Source organism: Theropithecus gelada, chromosome 5 (assembly GCF_003255815.1).
Source record: "Theropithecus gelada isolate Dixy chromosome 5, Tgel_1.0, whole genome shotgun sequence".
Classification (NCBI taxonomy): Eukaryota; Metazoa; Chordata; class Mammalia; order Primates; family Cercopithecidae; genus Theropithecus; species Theropithecus gelada.
The window spans coordinates 86,275,998-86,299,875 of record NC_037672.1 but is presented as its reverse complement, the minus strand read 5'-3'; the positions used below and the strand labels follow the sequence as shown (position 1 = coordinate 86,299,875).

The following is a 23,878-nucleotide window of genomic DNA, read 5'->3' as shown; positions in this document are numbered from 1 at the left end:
AGGATATTTCTAATTATATTTAATTACATTTTCGACAATCATCCTTTAAAATAAAAAATGCCCTTGGATCAAATGATTTTTTAATTTGCAACAATTGCCATCTGAAACAATATGTTTTACTTATTTATTTGCTTTTTTATTTTCTTGGTCTTTAGAATGTGTTTCACAAAAGCAGGGACTTTTCTTTTCTTTCTTTTTTTTTTTTTTTGAGACAGACTCTGTCGTCCATGCTAGAGTGCAGTGGCGTGATCTCAGCTCACTGCAACCTCCACCTCCTGGGTACAAGCAATTCTCTTGCCTTAACCTCCCGAGTAGCTGGGACCACAGGCGTGCACCACCACACCTGGCTAATTTTTGTATTTTTATTAGAGACAGGGTTTCACCATGTTGGCAAGGCTGGTCTTGAACTCCAGACCTCAAGTGATCTGCCTGCCTTGGCCTCCCAAACTGCTGGGATTACAGGCACGAGCCACCATGCCTGGCCAGGGATTTCTTTTTTAAATTTTGTTTTATTTATTGCTATATTTCTAGTACCTAGAATTGTGCCTGGCACATAGCATATAGCTAATACTTTGTAAATAACTGTTAAAGAATGAATGAATTAAAGAATGAATTTAATGTACAGGTAGTAATTGACATATAAAATAAATCAAATGGATAATATTGAATTTCATGCTTTTACTCACATATAAACTTTTAAAATAAAAAATTTGAATTCTGATGTAGCTCTGTTATGCTGCAAAAACAGGTTCATTATTTTAAACAAATATTAGTGATTACTAAGAAGTAGTTCTACAACTTACCACCACATTTGAATTGCCCAACTTCTGTGTCTTCGAATAATGAAATAAGAACTGTTTTAAAAAAGCAGTAAGTTTTACTATAAGAATTAATGGTTTCCTTATTATTTTATAAGGTATAGATTTATGAAAATCATCTTACCCTTTTAGTATTATCTTTTTCATCTTGTTCCTATTGCAAAGAGATATTATATCATTATATATTGTAAAATTTTACTATCTTATATACAATAATTTTATAATGTTATAGCACATAATTGTTTAAAACACATGACTCATGTTACATATAAAATATAAGACTGAAATTAGTTAAGCATCCATTGCTCTAAAAATAAATGGGAAATTAATTGAATATTGTTTACAAATACGATGTGCATAAAGACCTCTTTACTGCAACTTTATTCATAAGAGTGAAAAATTGGAAACATCCTAAATATTCAACAGTGGTAGAATGCGAAATTATTATATCATGACATGATGGAATATTCAGAGGAGAAGACTGAAAGAATCACATGAAAGTATTTTTACTGTTTATCACCAAATAAGAAGGTTATGAGTTGTTTTTGATGTCTTTCACAAAACAATTTTTAGCCGGGTGCAGTGGCTCACACCTGTAATCCCAGCACTTTGGGAGGCCGAGGTGGGCAGATCATGAGGTCAGGAGATTGAGACCACCCTGGCTAACACGGTGAAACCCCGTCTCTACTGAAAAAAGACAAAAAATTAGCCGAGCGCGGTGGCACGTGCCTGTAGTCCCAGCTACTTGGGAGGCTGAGGCAGAAGAATGGTTTGAATCCGGGAGGCAGAGCTTGCAGTGAGCCGAGATGATGCCACTGTACTCCAGCCTGGGTAACAGAGCAAGACTCCGTCTCAAAAAAAAAAAAAAAAAAAATTTAAATCGTATAATTCCTTTTTTGTTGTTGTTCTTTCTCACTTGTTTTTAATACAAATGGAAGATCATGAATAAACACCATTGTCATTTATTTTATCTTAATTAGGAAAAAAATCAATTATGCTTTTTGGGACAATGTCACCGTTAGAAACAATGGATAAATATACAATTGTAGGCAGAGATTATTTAGTTTCATAAAACATTTATGCTTTCAAATTATCAATTTTTTTTCTTTGAATTATTATATATAAAAGGTATGAAAGTCAGAGTGTACCAATGACCACAGATTAAGTTAGAATTGCAAATGAAAAGTATAATTCCAAACCTGAAGCTCTCATTTTTAATAAAGTAGCTTAAAAATAAGTTCATCCATAAGACAGAGATTATAAAATTAGGTATAGTGCTTATGCTACTTTTCAAGTTTCCATCTACCCTCACTCTAGGACAAAAAGTTCTCCCAGAAGAATCAAGTAATTTTAATACGAAACCAAGACAATGACAATACAGTTTGCTTTTGTTTTGCATTCTTAATGTCCTACTCTCCCACAAGGTACAATGTCCTAACCTTTGAACCATTAGATGTGCTTAGCAGCTTAGAAAGATGCATCTGTTCTCCAAAGTAGCATGAGTCAGGGCAAAAAAAGAGAGCCAACATGACCCCATATTTATTCCTCCGGACTGGAACTCATTTTATATTTGATAGGGACATATGATTTCCCAATTAGATTACTGTAAGCTCCATTAATATGATGCTCAATTCTCAGACATCAGAGAAACTGAATTATTTCTTATCCAAAAACAATTTTTCCTCTTCTAACTTGTCTTGGCATGCTTCCTAAATTGAGTATATTTTCTTCCAGGAGAAATTCCAAGAAATTTTTGGATAATTTTTGTCTACAAACAAAACACTATTTCAACCTTACCTGAGGCTTTGGTAGCATTCCCATAATCACAAAGCAAAGCTCCTCCAGTGCATTGGATGCCTGACAGAAATGAGAAGATATGTAAGTTATGCTTCTGCTTTAACAACATTTACATAGAAGAGATAACTATAAAATGTTAGCAGCATGAGGAAATGCTAACTACCTAGAAAAGAATCCTTCCGTAGATTATTAAAACTGCTGGAATCCTTTGATTTCTCTCACAACAAAAACTTGGCTGTAAAAGTAAAGCCTTCCTTCTCACTAGAAACAACAAAAAAAGGTAAGTACTGTACATACGCACTCATGAAGGCTTCTGCTGTGATCTAGATACATAGTTCTCAGCACTTGCTAAAATATTATGAAATTCTATGACTGAGGGTAACAAGGGACAGTGCCAGAAGAGGAATTATTCTTCCCAGCTTGTAGCAAAATCTGCATCTACATGCCAAAGCTGTGAGCCTCACTGAATATTACTCATTATTGGCTAATCTGAAAATCCTGCAATTGCTCGAAAACAATGGGAAGTGGAGGAGAAGAAGCCATGTGTGGTGCACCTAATCTGCGTACCACCCTTTCAGGTTGCTGACTGCACACCCCAGGATCAGGTTTTTCAAAGCATTCAAACACAGAAGTAGGGCAGGGCTCTGTGGTTAGCAGCCAGCTGGGTGTGGTAAGGAGTAGAAGAAATGGACAAGCAGGGGCAAAACCTGCTTTGCACAGAGTTTAGCACAGTAGCACCATAAACAATTGATTACTTAATATATGCATTTTGGAAGTAATGAAGAACTAGAACAGTGGGGAGGGCAATATAATTAGTGGTTAAAAGCATGAGCTATGGAGTTGGGAAGGCTGTAACTCTACGCAGTGCAAATTCCATTTCTGCTCTTTATTAGCTGTGTAACCTTGAGCTGGTTACCTAACCTCTCTAAATTTCTGTTTATTCAGCTCTAAGCTGGGGATGACATCACTGCAGAGAGTTCTTAGAAGAATTAAATGTAGGTAAAGTTCTCAGGTTGATTTACAGCTGAAGTGATTCTTAATTTAGAAGTTATATGAAAAAGAGGTGGGGTGCAGGGGCTCTCGCCTGTAATCCCAGCACTTTGGGATGCTGAGGCAGGCGGCTCTCCTGAGGTCAGGAATTCGAGATCAGCCTGGCCAACATGGTGAAACCTAGTCTCTACTAAAATACAAAAAATTAGCCAGGCATGGTAGCACGCGCCTGTAATTCCAGCTACTAGGGAGGCTGAGGCAGGAGAATCACTTGAACCTAGGAGGCAGAGGTTGCAGTGAGCTGAGGTGGCGCCACTGCACTCCAGCCTGGATGACGGAGTGAGACTCTGTCTCAAAAAAAAAAAAAAAAAAAAGAGATATATGAAAAGAATTGTTCAGGGCCTCAAGTAGTCTCACCTTCTCTCCCTTTGACATGGTTGGTTGTGGTTCGAGATGCAGGTGGAGTCGACAGTTTTCCTGCGCACCCTTCCTAGCATCAGAGGTCTGCTTTGTTCTCTTCATTCCATTTGTTTGCTTGTCATGCAAATTCTTGGGGTATTTATTAATAATGCCTCACATGTATATAGTGTTTCAATAAATTATAAAACACTTTCATATACAGTCATGCACCACATAATGGCATTTCAGTCAATCAGTCAATGATAGAGTGCATATACAATGGTGGTCACATAAGATTATTATGAAGCTGAAAAATTCCTATCATCTAGTCATAGCTTGATGATCCTGACCTGTGTAGGCCTAGACTAATATGAATGCTTATGTCTTCATTTTTAACAACAAAGTTTAAAAAGTCAAAAAAAAATTCTTTTTAATTTCAAAAGCTTATAGAATGAGGATATAAAGAAAGAAAATATTTACATACACCTGTTCAACGAATTTGTGTTGTAAGCCAAGTGTCATTACAAAAGAGAAAAAAGTTCTAAAATATTAAAAAGTTGGCCAGGAACGGTGGCTCATGCCTGTAATCCCAGCACTTTGAGAGGCCGAGGTGGAAGAATTGCTTGAGCCCAGGAGTTTGAGACCAGCCTGGACAACATAGCAAGATCCTGTCTTTACAAAAAATACAAAAAATTAGCCAGGTGTGGTGGTGCATGCCTATAGTCCCAGCTACTCAGGAGGCTGAAATGGGAGGATCATCTGAGCCCAGGAGTTCAAGTCTACAGTGAGCCATGATTATGCCACTGCACTCCAGCCTGGATGACAGAGTGAGATCCTGTCTTGAAAAAAAAAAAAATTAAAAAGTTTATAAAGTATAAAAGTTATAGTAAGCTAAGGTTAATTTATTATTGAAGAGAGAAAAATTTTTAAATAAATTTAAAGCAGCCTAAGTTTACAGTGTTTATGAAATCTGCAGTAGTGTATAGTAATGTCCTAGGCCTTCACATTCACTCATTACTGACTCATTGACTCACTCAAAGCAACTTCCAGTCTTTCAAGCTCCATTCATGGTGAGTGCCCTATACAAGTGTATCATTTTTTATCTTTTATATTATGTATTTACTGTACTTTTTCTACATTTAGATATGTTTAGATACATATTGTGTTACAACTGCCCACAGTATTCATTACAGTAATGTGCTGTACAAGTTTGTAGTCATATAGCCTAGGTGTGTAGTAGGCTGTACATCTAGATTTGTGTAAGTACATCTAGATTTGTGTAAGTACACTCTATGATCTTTACACAATGACAGATCATCTAAGGACACGTTTCTCAGAATGTATATCCCCATTGTTAAGTGATCCATGACTATACATAATTTGTATTCTGTCCTACACAGGACATGAATTGTGATTCTCATATACAGAGGAAGTGAGGTTCTAAGAGACTGTCACTTGCCCAATACCACACATGGCTAGGAGTTGGAGGAGCATGGCCTGGGACCTTGGTCTTCTGATTTGTAGATATTCTTGTGTTGCATTGGTATTGCCTGCTAAGCCTAGAGTTGGGAGTTGGCAGCAAGAAAAACTAGAGTGTGAACACTGATACATCCTTTCTCACTGGTTATACTTAAGGGCTGAATACACAGGTCACCCCACAAAAATATGAAATAAAATCCCTAAAACTTCTCTTACCAGCCTAGGCAAGATGGTGAGACCCCCATCTGTACACAAAATTTTTTTCTTTTAATTAGCTGGGCATGGTGGCATGCACCTGTAGTCCCAGCTATTCAGGAGGCTGAGCTGGAAGGATTGCTTGAGCCAAGGAGTTTGTAGCTGTGGTGAGCTACACTTGTACCACTGCATTCCAGCCTGGGATAGAGTGAGACCCTATCTCTAAAAACAAAAACAAAATGCTCCACTTACGATCATTTCAAAATAGAAAATACAAAACAATAAGAAAAAAATACGCAGTGATATCATGTGTCAAAAATGTATTTCACCTCAAAGAAGAACAAACACTTATAGCTGATTTCAAAATAGAAAATACAAAACAATAAGAAGAAAATATCTACAATGTCATGTTTCAAAAATGTATTTCAACTCAAAGAAGAATAAATTCACACATGTGAGCTGTTTCTCCTTAAGAAACAGTTTCTAAGCTGGATGAGGTTCAGTAAGATTGTACTTTGACTGAAAAAGTTTCAAAGCAAATGCATTTTCCCCAACTCCCCTTTACAAGAAGTCAATTCTCAGCTATTCTTCAAGGATTGAAATACATGAAAGTTTTAATATCTTATTTTTAAATTTATAGACCTTAAAGATAACATTTTCTACTTGGTAAAAATGTTTCAAAGCAATGGTCACATAATCACATAAATAATAAGATAATAGTGTATGTGAAAATTAACAATGTTTTAAAATTTTATCAAATTTGGTGGTACATATACACCACTGAATACTATGCAGCCATAAAAAAGAATGAGATCATGTCCTTCGCAGCAACATGGATGGAGCTGGAGGGTATTACCCTAAGCTAAATAACACAGGAACAGAAAACCAAATACCACATGTTCTCACTTGTAAGTAGGAGCTAAACACGGATGCACATGGCCAAAAAGAAGGGAACAATAGACACCAGGGCCTACTTGAGGGTGGAGGGTGGGAAGAGGGTTAGGATCAAAAAATTACCTATCTAGTAATATGCTTATTACTTGGGTGATGAAATAATCTGTACACCAAACCTCCACAACACACTTTACCTACATAACAAAATAGCACATTTACCCCGAACCTAAAATTAAAAAAAATTATTTAGGGTCTGTGGGCTGTATCAAGGGATTTTGATATTATTCTAATTGCAATAAGAAACTGTAAGAAGATTTGGAACAAAGCAGTGATATGATGGCTTAGTATTTTAAATGACTAAGTGATGCTAAAACCTTAAATCTGAGTACAATAGCTATACTTACAACTAGTTTTCAGTTGTGTACTGAATTGCCCACTCATAAATTGAGTTTATTATCAATGTTTTGAGAAAATAATGTCAATTTTTAGAAATTATAGTAATTACTGTTATGACAATATCCCCATTGAATCACGCCTCCCTGTATCCATTGCCTTTATGTAGTCAGTCCCCTAACACAGACATTGAGTGTGGCCCCCCACATTGACTCTGTGTCTTGCTTTGGCCAGTGGGGCATGAGTAAACATGTTACAAGCAGATGTTTGAAACCCACTTAGGTAATGAGCTTGCTCTCCCCACTGCTGGTGGAACCCAGCAACCATGTGAAAAAGTTCAGACTAGCCTGCTGGACTGTAAGTAACACTTCGCCCAGCTGCCTCCACCACCCCTGCTAATAGCCAGCCAACGATCACCAAGCATATGAAGAAACCCAGCCATAGAAGTAAGCCCATAAAATGATATATTCCCAAAACATCAGGAATACAATTTTTAAAAACAATTCCTAATTTATTAATATTACTTATTCCTGTGAAGGTACCCAAATACAGTTACTACACATAAACACCATTCCAAAGAGATGCATCTGTATTCATTTAGCAGCTATTTCTAGGGAAGGGACTTGTAAATCTATCTCTTTTATACAATTTATTTCATTTATTTCCTTTGAATTTTGAATAATTCATAATGTCACACGTTTCAAAGCAAAAAAATTATAAGATGATATCCAGTTAAAAAGTCCTCCTTTTTCTGTTCTATCCACCTAGGACTCCCCTTCCACATAACCATTGTCATTTATTTTGTATGTATTCTTCCAGAATTTATATTTTTTATTTGAGAGCTAAATCAGTAAAACCATATTTATATGGTTTTTAAACTAGTGAATGGGCCATAAAAAGGGATGATATAATGGTATTTGTTACAAGAGAAAAATTTCTGCATAGCATGCTTGCTGCTGGGTTTTATTAACAAAGTAATTAAAGAGATATTTACTGAGTCTCTCCTCAAGCATGATTCTAGGTGCTGGCTATAAATGTATCCCATATAAGAACATCACCAATATACTATGGTGAAACCAAAATTAGGTTTTAATGCATAGCTTTAATTTCACACGTAATAAAACAATATTTTTTAAAGTATTAAATTTATTACTATTTACATTATAAATGTAAAAGTTACAAATAGTAAATTTACTAAGCTCCTCTTGAAAGAGGCACAGTACTGAAATCCAGTCAAACATTAGTTTATCTTGATAAAGTTTAAATGAGCGCTTTAAAATTCATCTTCTTAGTACTGAAGACCTAAAAGTGATTTTGAGGATGTTCCTGAATTTTAAATACAACACAAATGCATATATACTGATTAATATCTATCTCATGTTATTAATATATATCTGCCAATGCTCCTGGATTAATTTGAAATATTGTTCAAAAACGTCATCTATGGTGATCTTGTTCTTGCTTTACTACCTAAAACCTCAAATTTCCAGCAGGTACCTAGGGTATAGATTGAGGCAGGAGAAATACAACACTATACAAGGCTGCTTCTTCACACCGGCCAGGAAAACACAAATGGAGACTGTGTGACCAACAGCCTGGACACCTTGGCCAGACTGTGTAGGGAGTATGCCCCAGGCGCATAGTTGATGACTCTGAAAGCAGCATCATCCAGTAAAGACAATGTAAGAACACACTTATTCCCCACTCCTTAAGTGTCCATGTGGAGGGGCTAGATTAGCACTCCTGGCCTCTTTCCAAAACCTTCTCTTAATTCTTTTCTATTGAAGAGGAGTGAGCTGTCTGGTAGGTGAACTGAGGAGGAAGAAATTGGGCATGTTCAGTTCAGCTCCTTCATCTATGGAGTCAGTGTTCTTACTCTGGTCAGCTGTTCTTGCCTGGTCTCCGCCCTGTGGCTGAGAATCTGACTGGTGGAAAGCTCAGAGTCACTGTCTGAGACTTGCAGGCAAGTTTAATTCTGGAGGCAATTATAGCAGACACACTTGATATCAGATCTGAAGCCATAGTCACAAATGGACTTTTCCATTATAATGACAATATTTTGACCTCCAAAAGTCTGACTCATAAATTCATCTCTCAATGGGTTTCGAACTCAATTGGGAGATAGGATATTTGTCCCCAAATACAGCAATAGATACAGTATTTTAAATTTTTATAATTATTTAAACTTTTATTTTAGGTTCAGCAGTACATGTGCAAGATTGTCATATAGGTAAACTTGTGTCACAGGGTTCTGTTATACAGATTATTTCATCACCCAGGTACTAAGTCTAGTACCTAACAGTTATTTCTTCTGATCGTCTCTCTCTTCCCACCTCCACCCTCAAGTAGGCCCTGTGTCTGTTTTCCCCCTCTTTGTGTTCATGTGTTCTTATCATTTAACTCCCACTTGTAAGTGAGAACATGCAGTATTTGGTTTTCTGTTCCTGTGTTAGTTTGCTTAAATTTTTACTAATATGATTTGGTAGAGACAGGGTCTTGCTATGTTGCCCAGGCTAGTCTCGAACTCCCAGCCTCAAGTGATCCTCCCACCTGGACCTCTCAAAGCACTGGGATTACAGGCATAAGCCACTGCACCCTGACAGTTATAGTATTTCTAACTTAACATATAATTTGATTTTGAAATTAACATTTTAATTTGACATTACAAAATATGTGTATATTATCTGCAAATCTATTTTATTTAGAGATGAAAGCCCTAGCACATTACAACACAAACCCACAGTATTGATTATTATCTGCAGCAAATGTAATAATATCTCATATGTTGACATGTTTTCGTGAGCACGTAAAGGTTCCAAAGGCAGCAATGGAGAGTTTAAGCACTACACAAACACCTACATTATGACAAAATACCTTCAATTGGAATTACCTGAGGCTGGGAATCAATGGACAGAAAAGACGAACAAGCATCATGTATCTGTAGAAAACAAAAATGTCAGTTACATCCTGGGAATGGACAGAAAATAACAGAGAGTAGATTTTACAAAGTCACATTACCTATGGAATATTAACCACAGTTCCATGACAGTTTAGGACTCTGGATGTGGAAGAGAGGAGCCTCAAAAACTTTATAAGAAAGTCTTGGAAATGAGACTTCCCTCAAGATGTCACCCTAACTACAGGGTATACGTCTCTGGTGACTGCTGACGGGGACCATCCTAGGGCATGGAGATGCCTCACATTAATATATTGAGGAAAAGACTGTCACGTATTATTTAGTCTGAGAAATGTGAGAGCTGACTAAAGAATGAGCTTAAAATTAAGGCAGACCTTTGGTTACCATATGGTTCTGTATGACACACGAACCTAATGTCACCTAAATTAACATAATAACAGTATGATAAACAGCATGCCAGAAAAATTGTTCATACAACATAGGCAATCCACTAGATCTCTCCCATGAAACCAGTATTGGAAGAGAGTTCTATTTTATAATGAGGGTTTACTGAGCTACAGTTGGCAACTATTCTCAGCCCTTATCCTAAAAAGAAAACTTGAGACTTTAAATGGTAGAATGAGAGATTCATATTAATCGTAAAAACTATGCTGAGAATGTAAGCACTAAGCTGGATGTATGGCATTGTTTATGACATTTATTTCTTTGATGGCCTTTTAAAATGGAACTGGAAAAAATGGTACTGATGCTTGTCTCTCTGCAATGATTGAGGTTGAGTCCTATTTATGGCATTCCATCTCAGAGGCCCGTTTCAGTCCCAGAATTCTTCTTCTCATACCAGGGGGTGGATTATTATACTTCACTGTCGTAAATTCTCAAGCTCCTCATTGCTTCTAAGTTGAACATGTCCTAAAATATATTATTTCCTAACTTAGAGAATAACAAAGGTATAAGATAATACAGAAAAGCATAAGCTTATATGTCTCCTTCCTTTTTATCCTCACAGAACTTTTATCCTCCTTTTATCCTCATCCTCCCTTTATTTCCCAAATATTTGGGGAATTGTTTGTTCCACTCATCCTTTGCACCCACCCAGCTGGTCCCTCTTCCATGCCTTACAAACCTGAAATCATGGTCGCGCGCACACACACACACACACACACACACACACACACACAGTCTCTCTCTCTCTCTCTGGGTAGGGGCCATGTCATTGCTAAATCGCCCAGAATAAGTGTTTAACAAAAATCCTTTAATTAAGTTGAATTAAACTTGCGAGGGAAAAAAGTGAATTGAGAGGGCAAAGTCAAAAAGATAACCATTTTAAAGCTCTGACTTTTGAGCAATGCTTACTACATCACCTCCAAATGTCACCTTCTGTGGTTTAGTAGGGTAAAAGTAAGTAGTTTCTCCTGAGTTTTTTATGGTGTGCAGGTATCTGAACACATTACCCACTCCAGGGGAACGTTGTCCACACACAGACCAGGCTGCCCGTCTATGTGAGGTGGCCCATGTTCAAGAACAGAGAACCTTTGAATCTCAGGACATCAACGCCATTTGAATAAAAACATGACACTTTAAAAAACCCCCGTTAGTCAAATTAGGAGATAGCTGCAAAGTTTTTCAGTCTTTTCTCACATTTCTTTGAAGGACACAGGAACACTGCTTGCCCACTTTCCATTTGAGTAAGCGTTTGTTCATTGTACTCAGCATATGGCTCTAATGGTTTTTTTATGCCACTGATTGCTTTTGAGAACTCTGTAGAGACCATTGGTAAATCTCATTGAAAATGTTTAGGTCTCTATATATGGTTAGGAAGAATGTGTTTCTAGTGTCTGGGTAGCTCTGTATTTATTTATTTATTTATTTTTATTTTACTTTAAGTTCTGGGAAACGTGCAGAACGTGCAGGTTTGTTACATAGGTATACACATGTCATGGTGGTTTGCTGCACCCATCAACCCATCATCTGGGTTTTAAGCCCTGCATGCATTAGGTATTTGTCTTAATGCTCTCCCTCCCCTTACCCCCCAAGCCCCTCCCACCAACAGGCTCTGGTGTGTGATGTTCCCCCTCCCTGTGTCCATTTGTTCTCATTGTTCAACTCCCACTTACGAGTGAGAACATGTGATGTTTGGTTTTCTGTTCCTGTGTTGGTTTGCTATAGCTCTGTAATTTTTAAATCTTCAAGCAGAAAAATTAACTATATGTTCCTAGCATCTTAACTTCTTTTTTTCTTTCTTTCTTTTCTTTTCTTTTCTTTTCTTTTCTTTTTTTTTTTTTTTTTTTTTTTTTGAGATGAGGTCTGGCTGTCACCCAGACTGCCAGACTGGAGTGCAGTGGTACAATAAGAGCTTACTGCAGCCTTGACTTCTTGGGCTCAAGTGATCCTCCCACCTCAGCCTCTTGAGTAGGTGGCACCACAGGCAAGCACCACCATGCCTGGCATATTTTTTATTATTTATAGAGATGAGGTCTCACTATGTTACCCAGGCTGGTCTTGAACTCCTGAGCTCAAGGGATCCTCCTGCCTCAGCCTGTCAAAGAACTGGTATTAGGCCTGAGTCACCGTGCCCAGCTGCATCTTAACTTGTTTAAATATCTTTTTTTCTGTAAAAGAATGTATACTGCTTTTGCAACTCTGAGTTTTTTCCAGCATTATCATCTAAAGTATTTTTCCAAATATTTTCCATGGAAATATAGAATATTTCAAGCTAAAATAAATGTGTCTGTACTATACATTAATATCTGTTATCTAAGTCACTCTTCATCTTATTTATATTTCCAGCATGTACCTAGATATTCTACCACGGCAGAGGCCCTTGTAATACACACTTGATGAATTTCTATACTATTGAAGACTGTTTTGTACTTGGCACTTGGCATCTATCTTATCTTTTCCCTTATGTATTTTGTTAGGGGTGGCCTAGGTACAAAGGGTACTCTTCTCAGTTCATAGCTCACTATCATCATTAGCCTTGCTTTATTTATTTATTCTTTTTGTATTTCCATTTCCTACCCCCATTCCACCCTCCTATAGGCAACCCTTCTAGTGTATTTGAGGCATATCCTCCATTTGTATATGTTTTTGTAAAACCCATATTGTTGTTTTGTGTGCATGTATATTTTCTTACTTTTTTTCTACTTAACACTATCCACTGAGACCTATCCATGTTGCTGGGTGTGTATCTAGCATGTTGCTTCAAGTGCTGTAGTATATTCTATAATGTGTGCCCACCACATGTTGCCTAACCCCTCCCCAGTGAGAGACAGCTGGGTTCCCTCCAATTCCTCCCACTATAAGCAAAGCTATAATCAACCTCCTTGAATCTGTCCTCCACTTACAGATCTGCGGGGGAATATCTTTGGGCTATCTACCCAGGAGAGGGAATGCTGGATCATGGGGATATCTAGGTTGTTTTCTAGATGGCTCTACCAGTTTGCACTCTGCCCAGCAATGCATGAGGGTTTGTAGACCCCACATCCTTGTTAACATTTGTGATTAACTAGATTTCAATTGTTTTGCTAGTCTAATAGGTAGAAAGTGACACTTTGCTCTTGTCCCAATTTTCATTTTATTGTTACTAATGAACATGTTTATACGTTTTAGATGTTTGTTAACCTTTTGAACTTCCTCTTCTGTAAACTGTTCTTATCCTATGACTATTTTTATTTTGAAGTCTTATCTTTATCCAGTTGATTTGGTGTAGTTTCTTATATAATCTAGAAAAGCAACCCCGTATCGGTTTTAGACATTGTCAATATCTTCTTTGAAAGGCTCTTACCAGCTGGGCAGGGTGGCTCACATCTGTAATTCCAGCACTTTGAGAAGCCGAGGTGGGCGGATCACTTGAGGTCAGGAGTTCGAGACTGGCCTGGCCAACATGGCAAGACCCTGTCTCCACTTAAAATACAAAAACTAGCTGGGCATGGTGGCACGTGCCTGTAGTCCCAGCTACTTAGGAGGCTAAGGCACGAGAATCACTTGAACCCAAGGAGGTGGAGGTTGCAGTGAGCAGAGGTCATACCACTACACTCCAGCCTGGGCGACAGAGCAAGGCCCTGTCTCAAAAACAAAAACAAAAAACCAACAAAGGCTCTTACTTTTTTCCATGGAGTCCTTTGCTGAAAGAATTTTCACTTTTAATGTAATTTAATTCATGAATGTTTTTGGCCTTACGATTTATATTTGAAGTTTCTTACGATTTATATTTGAAGTTTTTTTTTTTTTTTTTTTTTTTTTGAGACTGAGTCTGGCTCTGTCGCCCAGGCTGGAGTGCGGTGGCCGGATCTCAGCTCACTGCAAGCTCCGCCTCCCGGGTTCCCGCCATTCTCCTGCCTCAGCCTCCCGAGTAGCTGGGACCACAGGCGCCCGCCACTTCGCCCGGCTAGTTTTTTGTATTTTTTAGTAGAGACGGGGTTTCACCTTGTTAGCCAGGATGGTCTCGATCTCCTGACCTCGTGATCCGCCCGTCTCGGCCTCCCAAAGTGCTGGGATTACAGGCTTGAGCCACCGCGCCCGGCCCTATATTTGAAGTTTCATTCAAGAAGTTTTTTCCCTGCACCTACCTAAAAAAGATATTGTCCTACAAGATTTTCTACTAACTCTATAATTTACAATATATTTCCTTCTTTAAGGGTGAGGTGGCTAAGGTATTTATCTACCAACTCCCTTTGGTCTCCAATTGGGGGCTGCTCTCAGTGGTGGGGTCATTTATATTCAGGCACTTCTGGCTGGCCCAAGTACAGGCAGCACAGGAAAAGTCATGGACGCTTGCAATCAGAAACTATAAATTTCCAGTGCCCTGGGATGGCAAATGCCAAAGGGATATGACAGGTACTGGCGGTGACTGCTATACTCGCCAAGCTCTAGTCTCTGTTCCATTGGTTCATTCTGTCTGTTCTTGTGCAATTACCATGCCTCTTTTTTTAATTACTGCAGTTTTTATACTATGTCTCAATATCCAATAAGGCAATTCCCAGTAGTAGCTCTTCATATTTAAAATGTCTTCAGCTATTTGTAGACCTATATTTTTCCATATCAATTTTAGGTTAAATTTTAAGGTTTTTTTTTTTAGGTAAATTAAATTGTTTGGGATTGCATTGATTTTATGGGATTTATATTAATTAACAAAGAAAAATGATATTTTTATTATGTTAAATTAATTGTTTCATCCAAGAGAGAATGTCTCTCCAAATACTTATATCATCATCTATTTTCTTTATTAGAAACTAATTTTCTCCTGCAGAAATTTAGGGTGTGTTTTTGGTTAATTCCTAAATACAGATTTTGTCACTATTGTGTATACTACAGTATTTTAAACTGTACTTTTATGTTACTTTTGCCTAGTGAAAAGAAATGTTATTGAGTCTTGTATATTGGCATTACATCCAAAAATCTCCTGAACTCTCAAACTAGTTCTAATAGTTCAAGAGCAAGAAGTTTGTTAATGCAATTCATTGCAGTTATAGAAGTTATAGACTAAAAGAGAAAAAGCATATTGTTTATCTCAATAGTGACACAAATAAAGTATCCAAGTTCACATTTTATTTAGGATTAACAAAACTCTTAGCAAGATAGGAAAATAAGAGAACTTTCTTAACTGGGTAAACGTTATGTATCGAACTTCTAGAGCAAGTTTATACTTTATGGAGAAGCTTTAGATACATTTACTGTGTAAGATAGTAAGCAGGCCTTGGCCAGTGATACAAGGAAAGAAGAAATTGTTCCTTCAGTGCTTATCATGTTACCACTGCACCTTTTTTGGCACAGCATATTGATCTAGGAATTTATCCATTTCATCTAATTTCAAAATTATTACCAGATAGCTGTCCATACTTTCTTTTTAACAGCTTTACTGAGATATAATCCACAAGCCATACAATTCACCCACTTAAAGTGCACAACTCAAAGGTTTTTAGTGTATTTACAGAGTTGTGCAACCATCCATCACACAATCAATTATCCATAATATTATTTTAAAACTTTTTTTATATCTCTATTTTTCTTGGGTTCTACCTTTTTTGGTCTATATCTTGTTTCTTTGCCTTCCCCTTTGCCTTTTGAAATCAGTACCACCAGCGTTTAACTTACTGAAAGAACAAATATATGGTTTTGCTAAAACTGTTGCTCCACTCTTTTTAAAAAATTTATTGCTGCCATTATTATTATTACTATTACTATTTATTCTTTTTTGAGATGGAGTCTCACTCTGCCGTCCAGGCTGGAGTGCAGTGGTGCCATCTCGGCTCACTGCAACCTCCGCCTCCCAGCCTCCCGAGTAGCTGGGATTACAGGCACGTGCCACCATGTCCAGGTAATTTTTGTGTTATTAGTAGATGGGGTTTTACTATGTTGACTGGGCTGGTCTCAAACTCCTGATCTCGTGATCCGCCCACCTCGGCCCCCCAAAGTGCTGGGATTACAGGCGTGAGCCAGCACGCCCTGCTTATTTTTATTATTTACTTCTTTCGTGTTTCTTCTAATTTTCCCTGTTCCTTTTTCACCTCATTTTTAGCAGAATGCTTAGCTTATTAATGTTTTTAAATTTTCTTCTCTCCTGATAAACACATATGAAGCTAAAATTTCTCTATAGCTACTGTTTTAGCTATAGCTTATACGTTTTGAGTTATAATGTTTTTATTTTTTTCCTGAAGGTCTATCAGTTGTTAAATAAATTTTAAGGTTGCATTATTAGTTTATATTAATGATGTCTATATTTTCTTGTTCTGGTTTTCTTTTATTAACATATAAGATCCTTATTTGTCTGTTATGACGGTTTATTTATTTGAATTCTATTTGATCAGATATATTCTCTTTCAGTTTGTATTTGCTTGCTACATCATTTTCCATCCTTTTATACTTAGTCTTTTTTTGTTTTCTGTTTTAAGTGTGATATTGATAGACAATATATATCTGGATCTATTTTTTAAAATCCAATCTTAGAACCTCTGTCTTTTAAGTACATACACATTTACTGTAACTACTCTGTTCTTGTATTATTCTATTTTATCCTGTTATTGGCATTTGTTTCTGCCCTCTTAACCATTTACAAAATTTTTGTTTCTTTTCTTCTTTCCTTCTCTTTTATTTAATAAAAATAGTAATTCTGGGTTTTATTATGAGATTATTGGTAAAATCATAGTTCTCCCAAAGCTCAATTATAGATTTTAACATGATAATTTCAAAGAAGGGTAAAGTTTCTACAAATTTGTGTGATGATAGTTCCTTACCTCATTCCACAACTGTAGCTGTTGTGCAGGCTGTAATCCTTGAGGTGATATTGGAGCACCTAAAAATAAAGTTATAGCCACAAGTTAATTTTATAGCATTTCTTCTAAAATTAAATATCCATATATAATTCTTTCTTGGACACTTTCTTCATTTTTCACTGTACATTATCACCCACCTATTTCAACTAAATATTTCAGCATTAGATTTAGTATAAGGAGACATAATTACTAAACAAACCTTAATAACATTACAAATATATTACTCTCAAGAATGAATTACTTATGTCTACAGACAAATAGAAACACACCTCATGCTCATGAATTGGAAGACTGAATATTGTGAAAATGATCATACTGCCCAAAGCAATCTACAGATTCAATGCAATTCCCATCAAAATATCAACATCATTTTTCACAGAACTAGAAAAAACAATCCTAAAATAAAACCATAAAGAGCCCACATAGCCAAAGCAATACTAAGCAAAAAGAATGCATCTGGAGGCATCACATTACTGGACTTCAAATTATACTATAAGGCTATAGTTACCAAAACTGTATGGTACTGGTATAAAAATAGGCATTTAGACCAATGGAAAAGAATAGAGAACAAAGAAATAAAGCCAAATACTTAAAACCAACTATTCTTCAATAAAGTATACAAAAACATAAGTTGGAGGAAGTACACCCTTATTCAATAAATGGTGCTAGGAAAACTGACAAGCCACATACAGAAGAATGAAAGTGGATCCTTATCTCTCACCTTAAAAATCAACTTGAGACATATCAAGGACTTAAATATAAGACTTGAGACAATAAAAATTCTAGAAGGTCCATTGGAAAAACTCTTTTGGACATTGGCTTAGGCAAAGAATTTGTGACTAAAACCCCAAAAGCAAAAGCAACAAAAACTAAAATAAATAAATGGGACCTAATTAAACTAAAAAGCTTCTGCACAGCAAAAGAAATAATCAGCAGAGTAAACAGAGAACCCACAGAGTAGGAGAAAATATATGCAAACTATGCATCCAACAAAGGACTAGTATCCAGAATCTACGAGGAACTCAAATCAGCAAGAAAAAAACAATCCCATCAAAAAGTTGGCAAAGAACATGAATAGACATTTCTCAAAAGAAGATATACAAAGAGCCAGCAAACATATGAAAAAAAATGCTCAGCATCACTAATCATCAGGGAAATGCAAATTAAAACCACAAGTTAATACCTTACTCCTGCAAGAACAGCCATAATTAAAAAGTCATAAAACAATAGATGTTGGCATGGATGTGTAAAAAGGGTACACTTTTACACTACTGGTGGGAATGTAAACTAGTACAACCACTATGGAAAACAGTACGGAAATTCCTTAAAGAACCAAAAGTAGATCTATGGGTTGATCCAGCAATCCCACTACTGGGTATCCATCCAAAGGAAAAGAAGTCATTATATGAAAAAGACACATGCGCATACATGTTTATAGCAGCAAAATTTGCAACTGCAAAGATATGGAAACAACTATGTTCTTATTGACCAACAAGTGGATAAAGAAAATGTGGTGTATATATACACCATGGACTATCTCTCAGCCATAAAAAGGAACAAAGTAATGTCTTTTGCAGCAACTTGGATGGAGCTGGAGGCCATTATTTGAAGTGAATGGGAAACTAAATACCATATGTTATCACTTATAAGTGGGAGCTAAGCTATGAGGACATAAGACATAGAGTGATGTAATGGACTTTGGGGACTCTGAGGTGGGAGGCTAGGAGGAGGCTGGGGGATAAAAGACTACATATTGGGTATAGTGTATGCTTCTTGGATGACAGGTGCACTAAAAACTCAGAAAATCAGTCTGGTTGATTGCATATCCTGACAGATTTTTTTTCCTAATTCTATCATGTTTTAGGCAACTGTTGCCTTGAATTCATACAAGTTTTTACTGTTATTTCATTTAAGTTCTGATAACAGCAATAATAATGACAGTAATCAACTACATTTTCTGTGGCACTAAGCATTAGAAACAACTTAGAGAGGTCATGCAGTCCATAAAAGAGTGGCTTTATTTCAGAACCTGACAGAGTCCCCTCTCATGGGACAACTATTGAACGTGGGTAAACAATCTTACACACTTCTCAAATATATATTTCTCACCCTACCATAAACATATATCCCAAAGTCACAGCTGTCTGGTAGATCCTACCCGGAGCTCATTGTTTTCAGGAAGGGATAAAGCTGTGCTTCTCAAATTTCCATATAAAACACCTGGTGATCTCACTAAATGAGATTCTGTTTGACAGAGCATTCCTGTTTAAATAATGCTATTTTTTATTCTTATACTTTTGACCATCCCTGGCCCCCAGTAAAAGTGGAAGCTTCCACCTCAACTTCACTGTGTTCAGACACACCGCCTCATCAGGACCATGGAGAGTTTGCTTCCTTCCATTTCCCAAGCTTGCATGGGCCCTTAGAAAGGCCACTATGCCTAACTTAGCCCCAGGCACTTCCATAAAATAGAAAAAGGACATTTTGTGGCCCTTCTAAAAACATGTAAACACAGTTTCATGGTTAAAAAAAAAAGATAAAAAGAAGAGACACAATTTTTAAAAAAATTCTATGATTTGTAGAAAACGACTAATATCCTGGCCAGGCACAGTGGTTCACGCCTGTAATCCCAACACTTTGGGAGGACGAGACGGGCGGATCATGAGGTCAGGAGATCAAGACCATCCTGGCTAACACGATGAAACCCCATCTCCACTAAAAATAAAAGAAAATTAGCCGGGCATGGTGGCAGGCACCTGTAGTTCCAGCTATTCGGGAGGCTGAGGCTGGAGAATGGGGTGAACCCAAGAGGCGGAGCTTGCAGTGAGCCCAGATGAGGCCACTGCACTCCAGCCTGGGCGACAGAGCGAGACTCCGTCTCACGAAAAGAAAAAAGACTGACGACTAATATCCTATGACTGAACCCAAACGTAAGGGGGAGTTATTCTTTCCTTTGTCTATGTGTTAGAGTCAATGTGATTTTCATTCTGGATATGGACTTCACACTGTCAAAGAGCAATACTGTACTTAGATCACTTTCCGTGTTTTCAGAGACAGTGCCTGTATCATAAAAACTGTACTGTTTTTGATAAGTTTCAGTGAGAAACTTCAAGATATTTATACTTCATTACTAGTTAGCAAAGTGAAATCTTCAGTATTATACAGTATACTCTGCTGAAAATAAAAACTTGTACATCCGTAAATACATTATGTATAAGAAAGACAGACCTGATTATTCTAAAAGTAGTGCCAATTTTCTTTTCTCATGGCGAGTATGTACTTCACTGTGGGTTTGGGAAGTGAGAAATCTTTACTGCCAAGTGAACGTTAAGAATTATTCTATGAGCAAGAGGCCTGGGCAGGAAAAGACACTCCTTAACTTAGTCTTGACCATTTGATAACTTATTGTCACAGGCAAAATCAAGTAACAGTTTGTTGCAGATATCCAAAATGTGTTCCTCTTATAGAAGTTTCCTTCTTTATTTTACTAGTGTGCTCTGAATAGTAAATTGTTTCCATCCACTGAATCTGTGGCTGATCCTTTATCTTCGCATGACCCTTTATCTTTTTTTATTTTACTAGTGTGTTTATTTTCCTTCTTTATTTTACTAGTGTGCTCTGAATAGTAAATTGTTTCCATCCACTGAATCTGTGGCTGACCCTTTATCTTTTTTTTTCCAAGGATGCTGCATTTAATGACACTTTTATTTTCCTCTGGCATTGCAACATTTGTTGTGTTGTTTTTTGAGGCATCCAGTTGCATCTTGCATGATGATTGACCATGGTAGATAATCTCTGGGTTTTGCTTATGTATGTCACGTCCCCCTCGGTGCCATCTTTAGGGACTCAGGACTCGGACAGATCACATGGCTATTCACCCTCTCCCCATCCTACCACATTTTTAAAGAGATACAATTCATTTTCTAGTATTCAGAGCAGGTCTGAAGGGGAATGAAGATGCAAAAGGGCAATCTAGGGGGCTTCTGGGTAGTAAAGGAAGTATCTCATTCTTTTGCTTGAAAAATATTGGGGTTATCTACGAGACGATTGGTATGTCAGCAGATACGCTCTTTTGGAAATAAAAACCAAGACTCATCTCTTTTAGGAACCAGCTGCTGCTTTCTATACTGTTCAATCACCAGCAGTCTGAAATTCTCCAACCCATCCCAAGGCAGTTATCTCTGATGCAAATTTCTCTGCATGCAAAATTCACTGATGCCAAATTCACTGCAAGCATATAGCATGCAAATGCATAGAAATCCATTTTCTTTACATAGCAAAGTCACTTTTCAAACTATGCTTATCTGCATCCTTAAGAAGGCAGATAAAGATTACCATCCAAAGTTACCAATAATATATTTAAAATCCTAAAAGATGAACATTTACCTTGGGAGAAAGTAATGTATCACTACTGGCTATGTGGAGAACGTTTGGGTTTGCTAGCTTCTGACTGCCTGGATTTCAAAGCCAAATTATCTTGCTTTTCAAGTAGGGGAGTCTCTCTCTCTCTCTCTCACTCACACACACACACACACACACACACACACATACCCCTCCAATGCCTCAGGAAAGGACAAAATCAAAACAATGAGAGGAGAACAGTAAAAATAAACAGATTAGGAAAAGCATAGGGGTCTCTATTTCCCCATCTCTAATTGAGGGCTGGACTACAGGCTCTGCAGTTGTGATTTTAAGTACCCAACGTTCTGAACAATGACACAACAGTCTGCCACTTTTACCTCACTGACAGAAGAGCAGAGGGAAGCTAAGAGAACCTCCTGCCAAGCTAGAAAATTTATGGATGTAGCCAGGCAGTGGTTGACAATGGAGGGACCCCTGACTTGGGGATGAATAATGGTGCCCATAAGCCACCTGCAAACGTAAGCTGTAACCCTTGGAGAACCCAGAAAATGATCTCTCCATGCAAATCTCTCCAGAACGTTTGCATTCTGCTCGGCTATGTCTCCAAAGCTTCCGATCTCCTTCCCTGACCTTGCGTTTCCTATTTCTTTCCTCTAAGCCAAGCTCAGGAAGTCCCTATTGTTATCAAATCACATCTGCCATCACTTGCTGTAGCTGTCGCACTGCCTGAAAGCCTGGCTTGCACATTTGCCTCTTCAACTTTGTGTGATGAGAAGTTCTCTATTCCTTTTCCTGATCTAGTGCCTGAAAACCGATAAAACACAAAGCCCACTCCTTCCCCCTTCTAAGCGGTTAGCGCGTGGGGCCCGTTGTACCGCTCAGGTTTATGTCAACATAACACGAGCTCACTCACCAAACAGGCTGAGCACTCGCCAAGTTTACCTTGCCTCAGCGGACGAAGTATCAGGCTCACTCTTGTTTTGCTTCGACCATCAATCCCTTCAATAATTGCAATCAAAGGGAAGGCATTTTAACGTTCACTATTTTAATACCCGTTTCCATGGGCCAGCGGGGCTGGAAATCCCGAGGATGAGGGAGCCCTACCAGTCTCCACCTATCGCAGTCGGCCCCGCGCAGGGTCTCCGCTGGGCATCAACGCGCGGGGCCTGGGGATTTCGGCCCCGGCCGGGCCCCTTGCTCCTATGTCGCTAGTTGCTCTAGGGGGGGCGATCTGTGCCTGGGAGGCGGGAAATCCCGCGGTACCAGAGAAGCCAAGAGAAGTCCCAGAAACCAAGTGAAGGTGAAAGAAAGGGCGGGAGAGAGTGGTGAGTGGAGCCAGAGAGAGGCGCGCCTGGTTTGGCGGCGGCCGGGTGCGGGGCCGTCTTACCTCTGCAGGCGCCCGCGCAGCAGGCGAGCAGCAGCAGCAGCAGGAGCGTGGACGCCGCGGCCCCCTGTCCGGGGGGCGACCTGGCGGGGCAGCTCGCTGTTCGCAGCATCTCGGCGGCTGCGGGAGGCTCGCTGCTAGGGACCCTGCGCTGCGCCACGCCGAGCTAGTGCTCCACCTGGTGCCCTGGCAGTGCCTCCAGCGGCCCTGGAGCGCCGCTCGCTGGGCCCACACACAGAACTGAGCGCCCGGCGCGCCGACAACTTTTAAATCTCGCGCACACGTGGGCTGGGCTGCGCAGTCCCCGCCGCACGTCACCTCGCCGCCTGCCACCCCCGGCCTACCCCGCGTCACTCGCCCCACTGCCTGCCCGCGCCCCACCCGGCAGGGGGACCCGAGCCCTCTGGCCTGAGTTTCTGACCCAAGTACCACGCATTTTCGCTCTGGGATAAAGAGAATGGACTTTAAATAATGCACCATTCACACCTTTGGAAGGACTGGAGTGGGAACACAATGGAGATGGCAAACCAGGCCGTCTGAGTTTTTAAACTTGGTAGTGGCGACGCTGTCTGGTTTCCTGGGTCTGCGTGGGACGCGCTTTCTCCTTCACCTCTGCTAGAGCTCCGGCAGCCCCTAGTACGCACCTCTGTGGAAGCGCCTCTGTTTTGTTCCCCGGTTTATCCCCAGGTCCAAGCTCAATGCCTGGTGCATATCAGGGCAGTGCTGGTTCAACGGTGATGTTGATGCTATCTACCCTCCCCCAAATTCCTGCAAAATCACAGACCCCTTAGGGAAATGCAGTTGCCTGTTAATAAAAGATAAAGAAGAAAGGACTGCTGGGGCTTGACCACACACATTTCTAACAGCTCTGGAGCGCTGGTTATCCTACGGATTTCCAAGCCTAAGGAAACTCCTTTTTCTATGCATTTCTGCTGCTATTGCATCCTGATTTCTACCGTGACCTGACTCCCTCTTTCCA

General features: G+C 38.8%; 1 protein-coding gene across 3 annotated transcripts in view; it reads right to left on the bottom strand.

Moving 5' to 3' along the window:
* NMU (neuromedin U) overlaps nucleotides 1-23,104 on the bottom strand; it is a 35,356-nt gene extending 12,252 nt beyond the window's left edge. For 2 of the 3 annotated variants that reach the window (XM_025385762.1, XM_025385764.1), the window contains exons 1-6: nucleotides 22,903-23,104; nucleotides 17,115-17,173; nucleotides 9,856-9,903; nucleotides 2,616-2,675; nucleotides 943-972; nucleotides 804-854 (exon numbers count right to left, since the gene is read on the bottom strand). In XM_025385762.1, coding sequence (XP_025241547.1) covers nucleotides 804-854; nucleotides 943-972; nucleotides 2,616-2,675; nucleotides 9,856-9,903; nucleotides 17,115-17,173; nucleotides 22,903-23,011 — 357 coding nt within the window. In that variant the 5' untranslated portion in view covers nucleotides 23,012-23,104. The remainder of the gene's footprint in view (nucleotides 1-803; nucleotides 855-942; nucleotides 973-2,615; nucleotides 2,676-9,855; nucleotides 9,904-17,114; nucleotides 17,174-22,902) is intronic. The other variant, XM_025385763.1, reaches the window with a different exon arrangement.
* Between the last annotated feature and the right edge of the window lie 774 nt (nucleotides 23,105-23,878).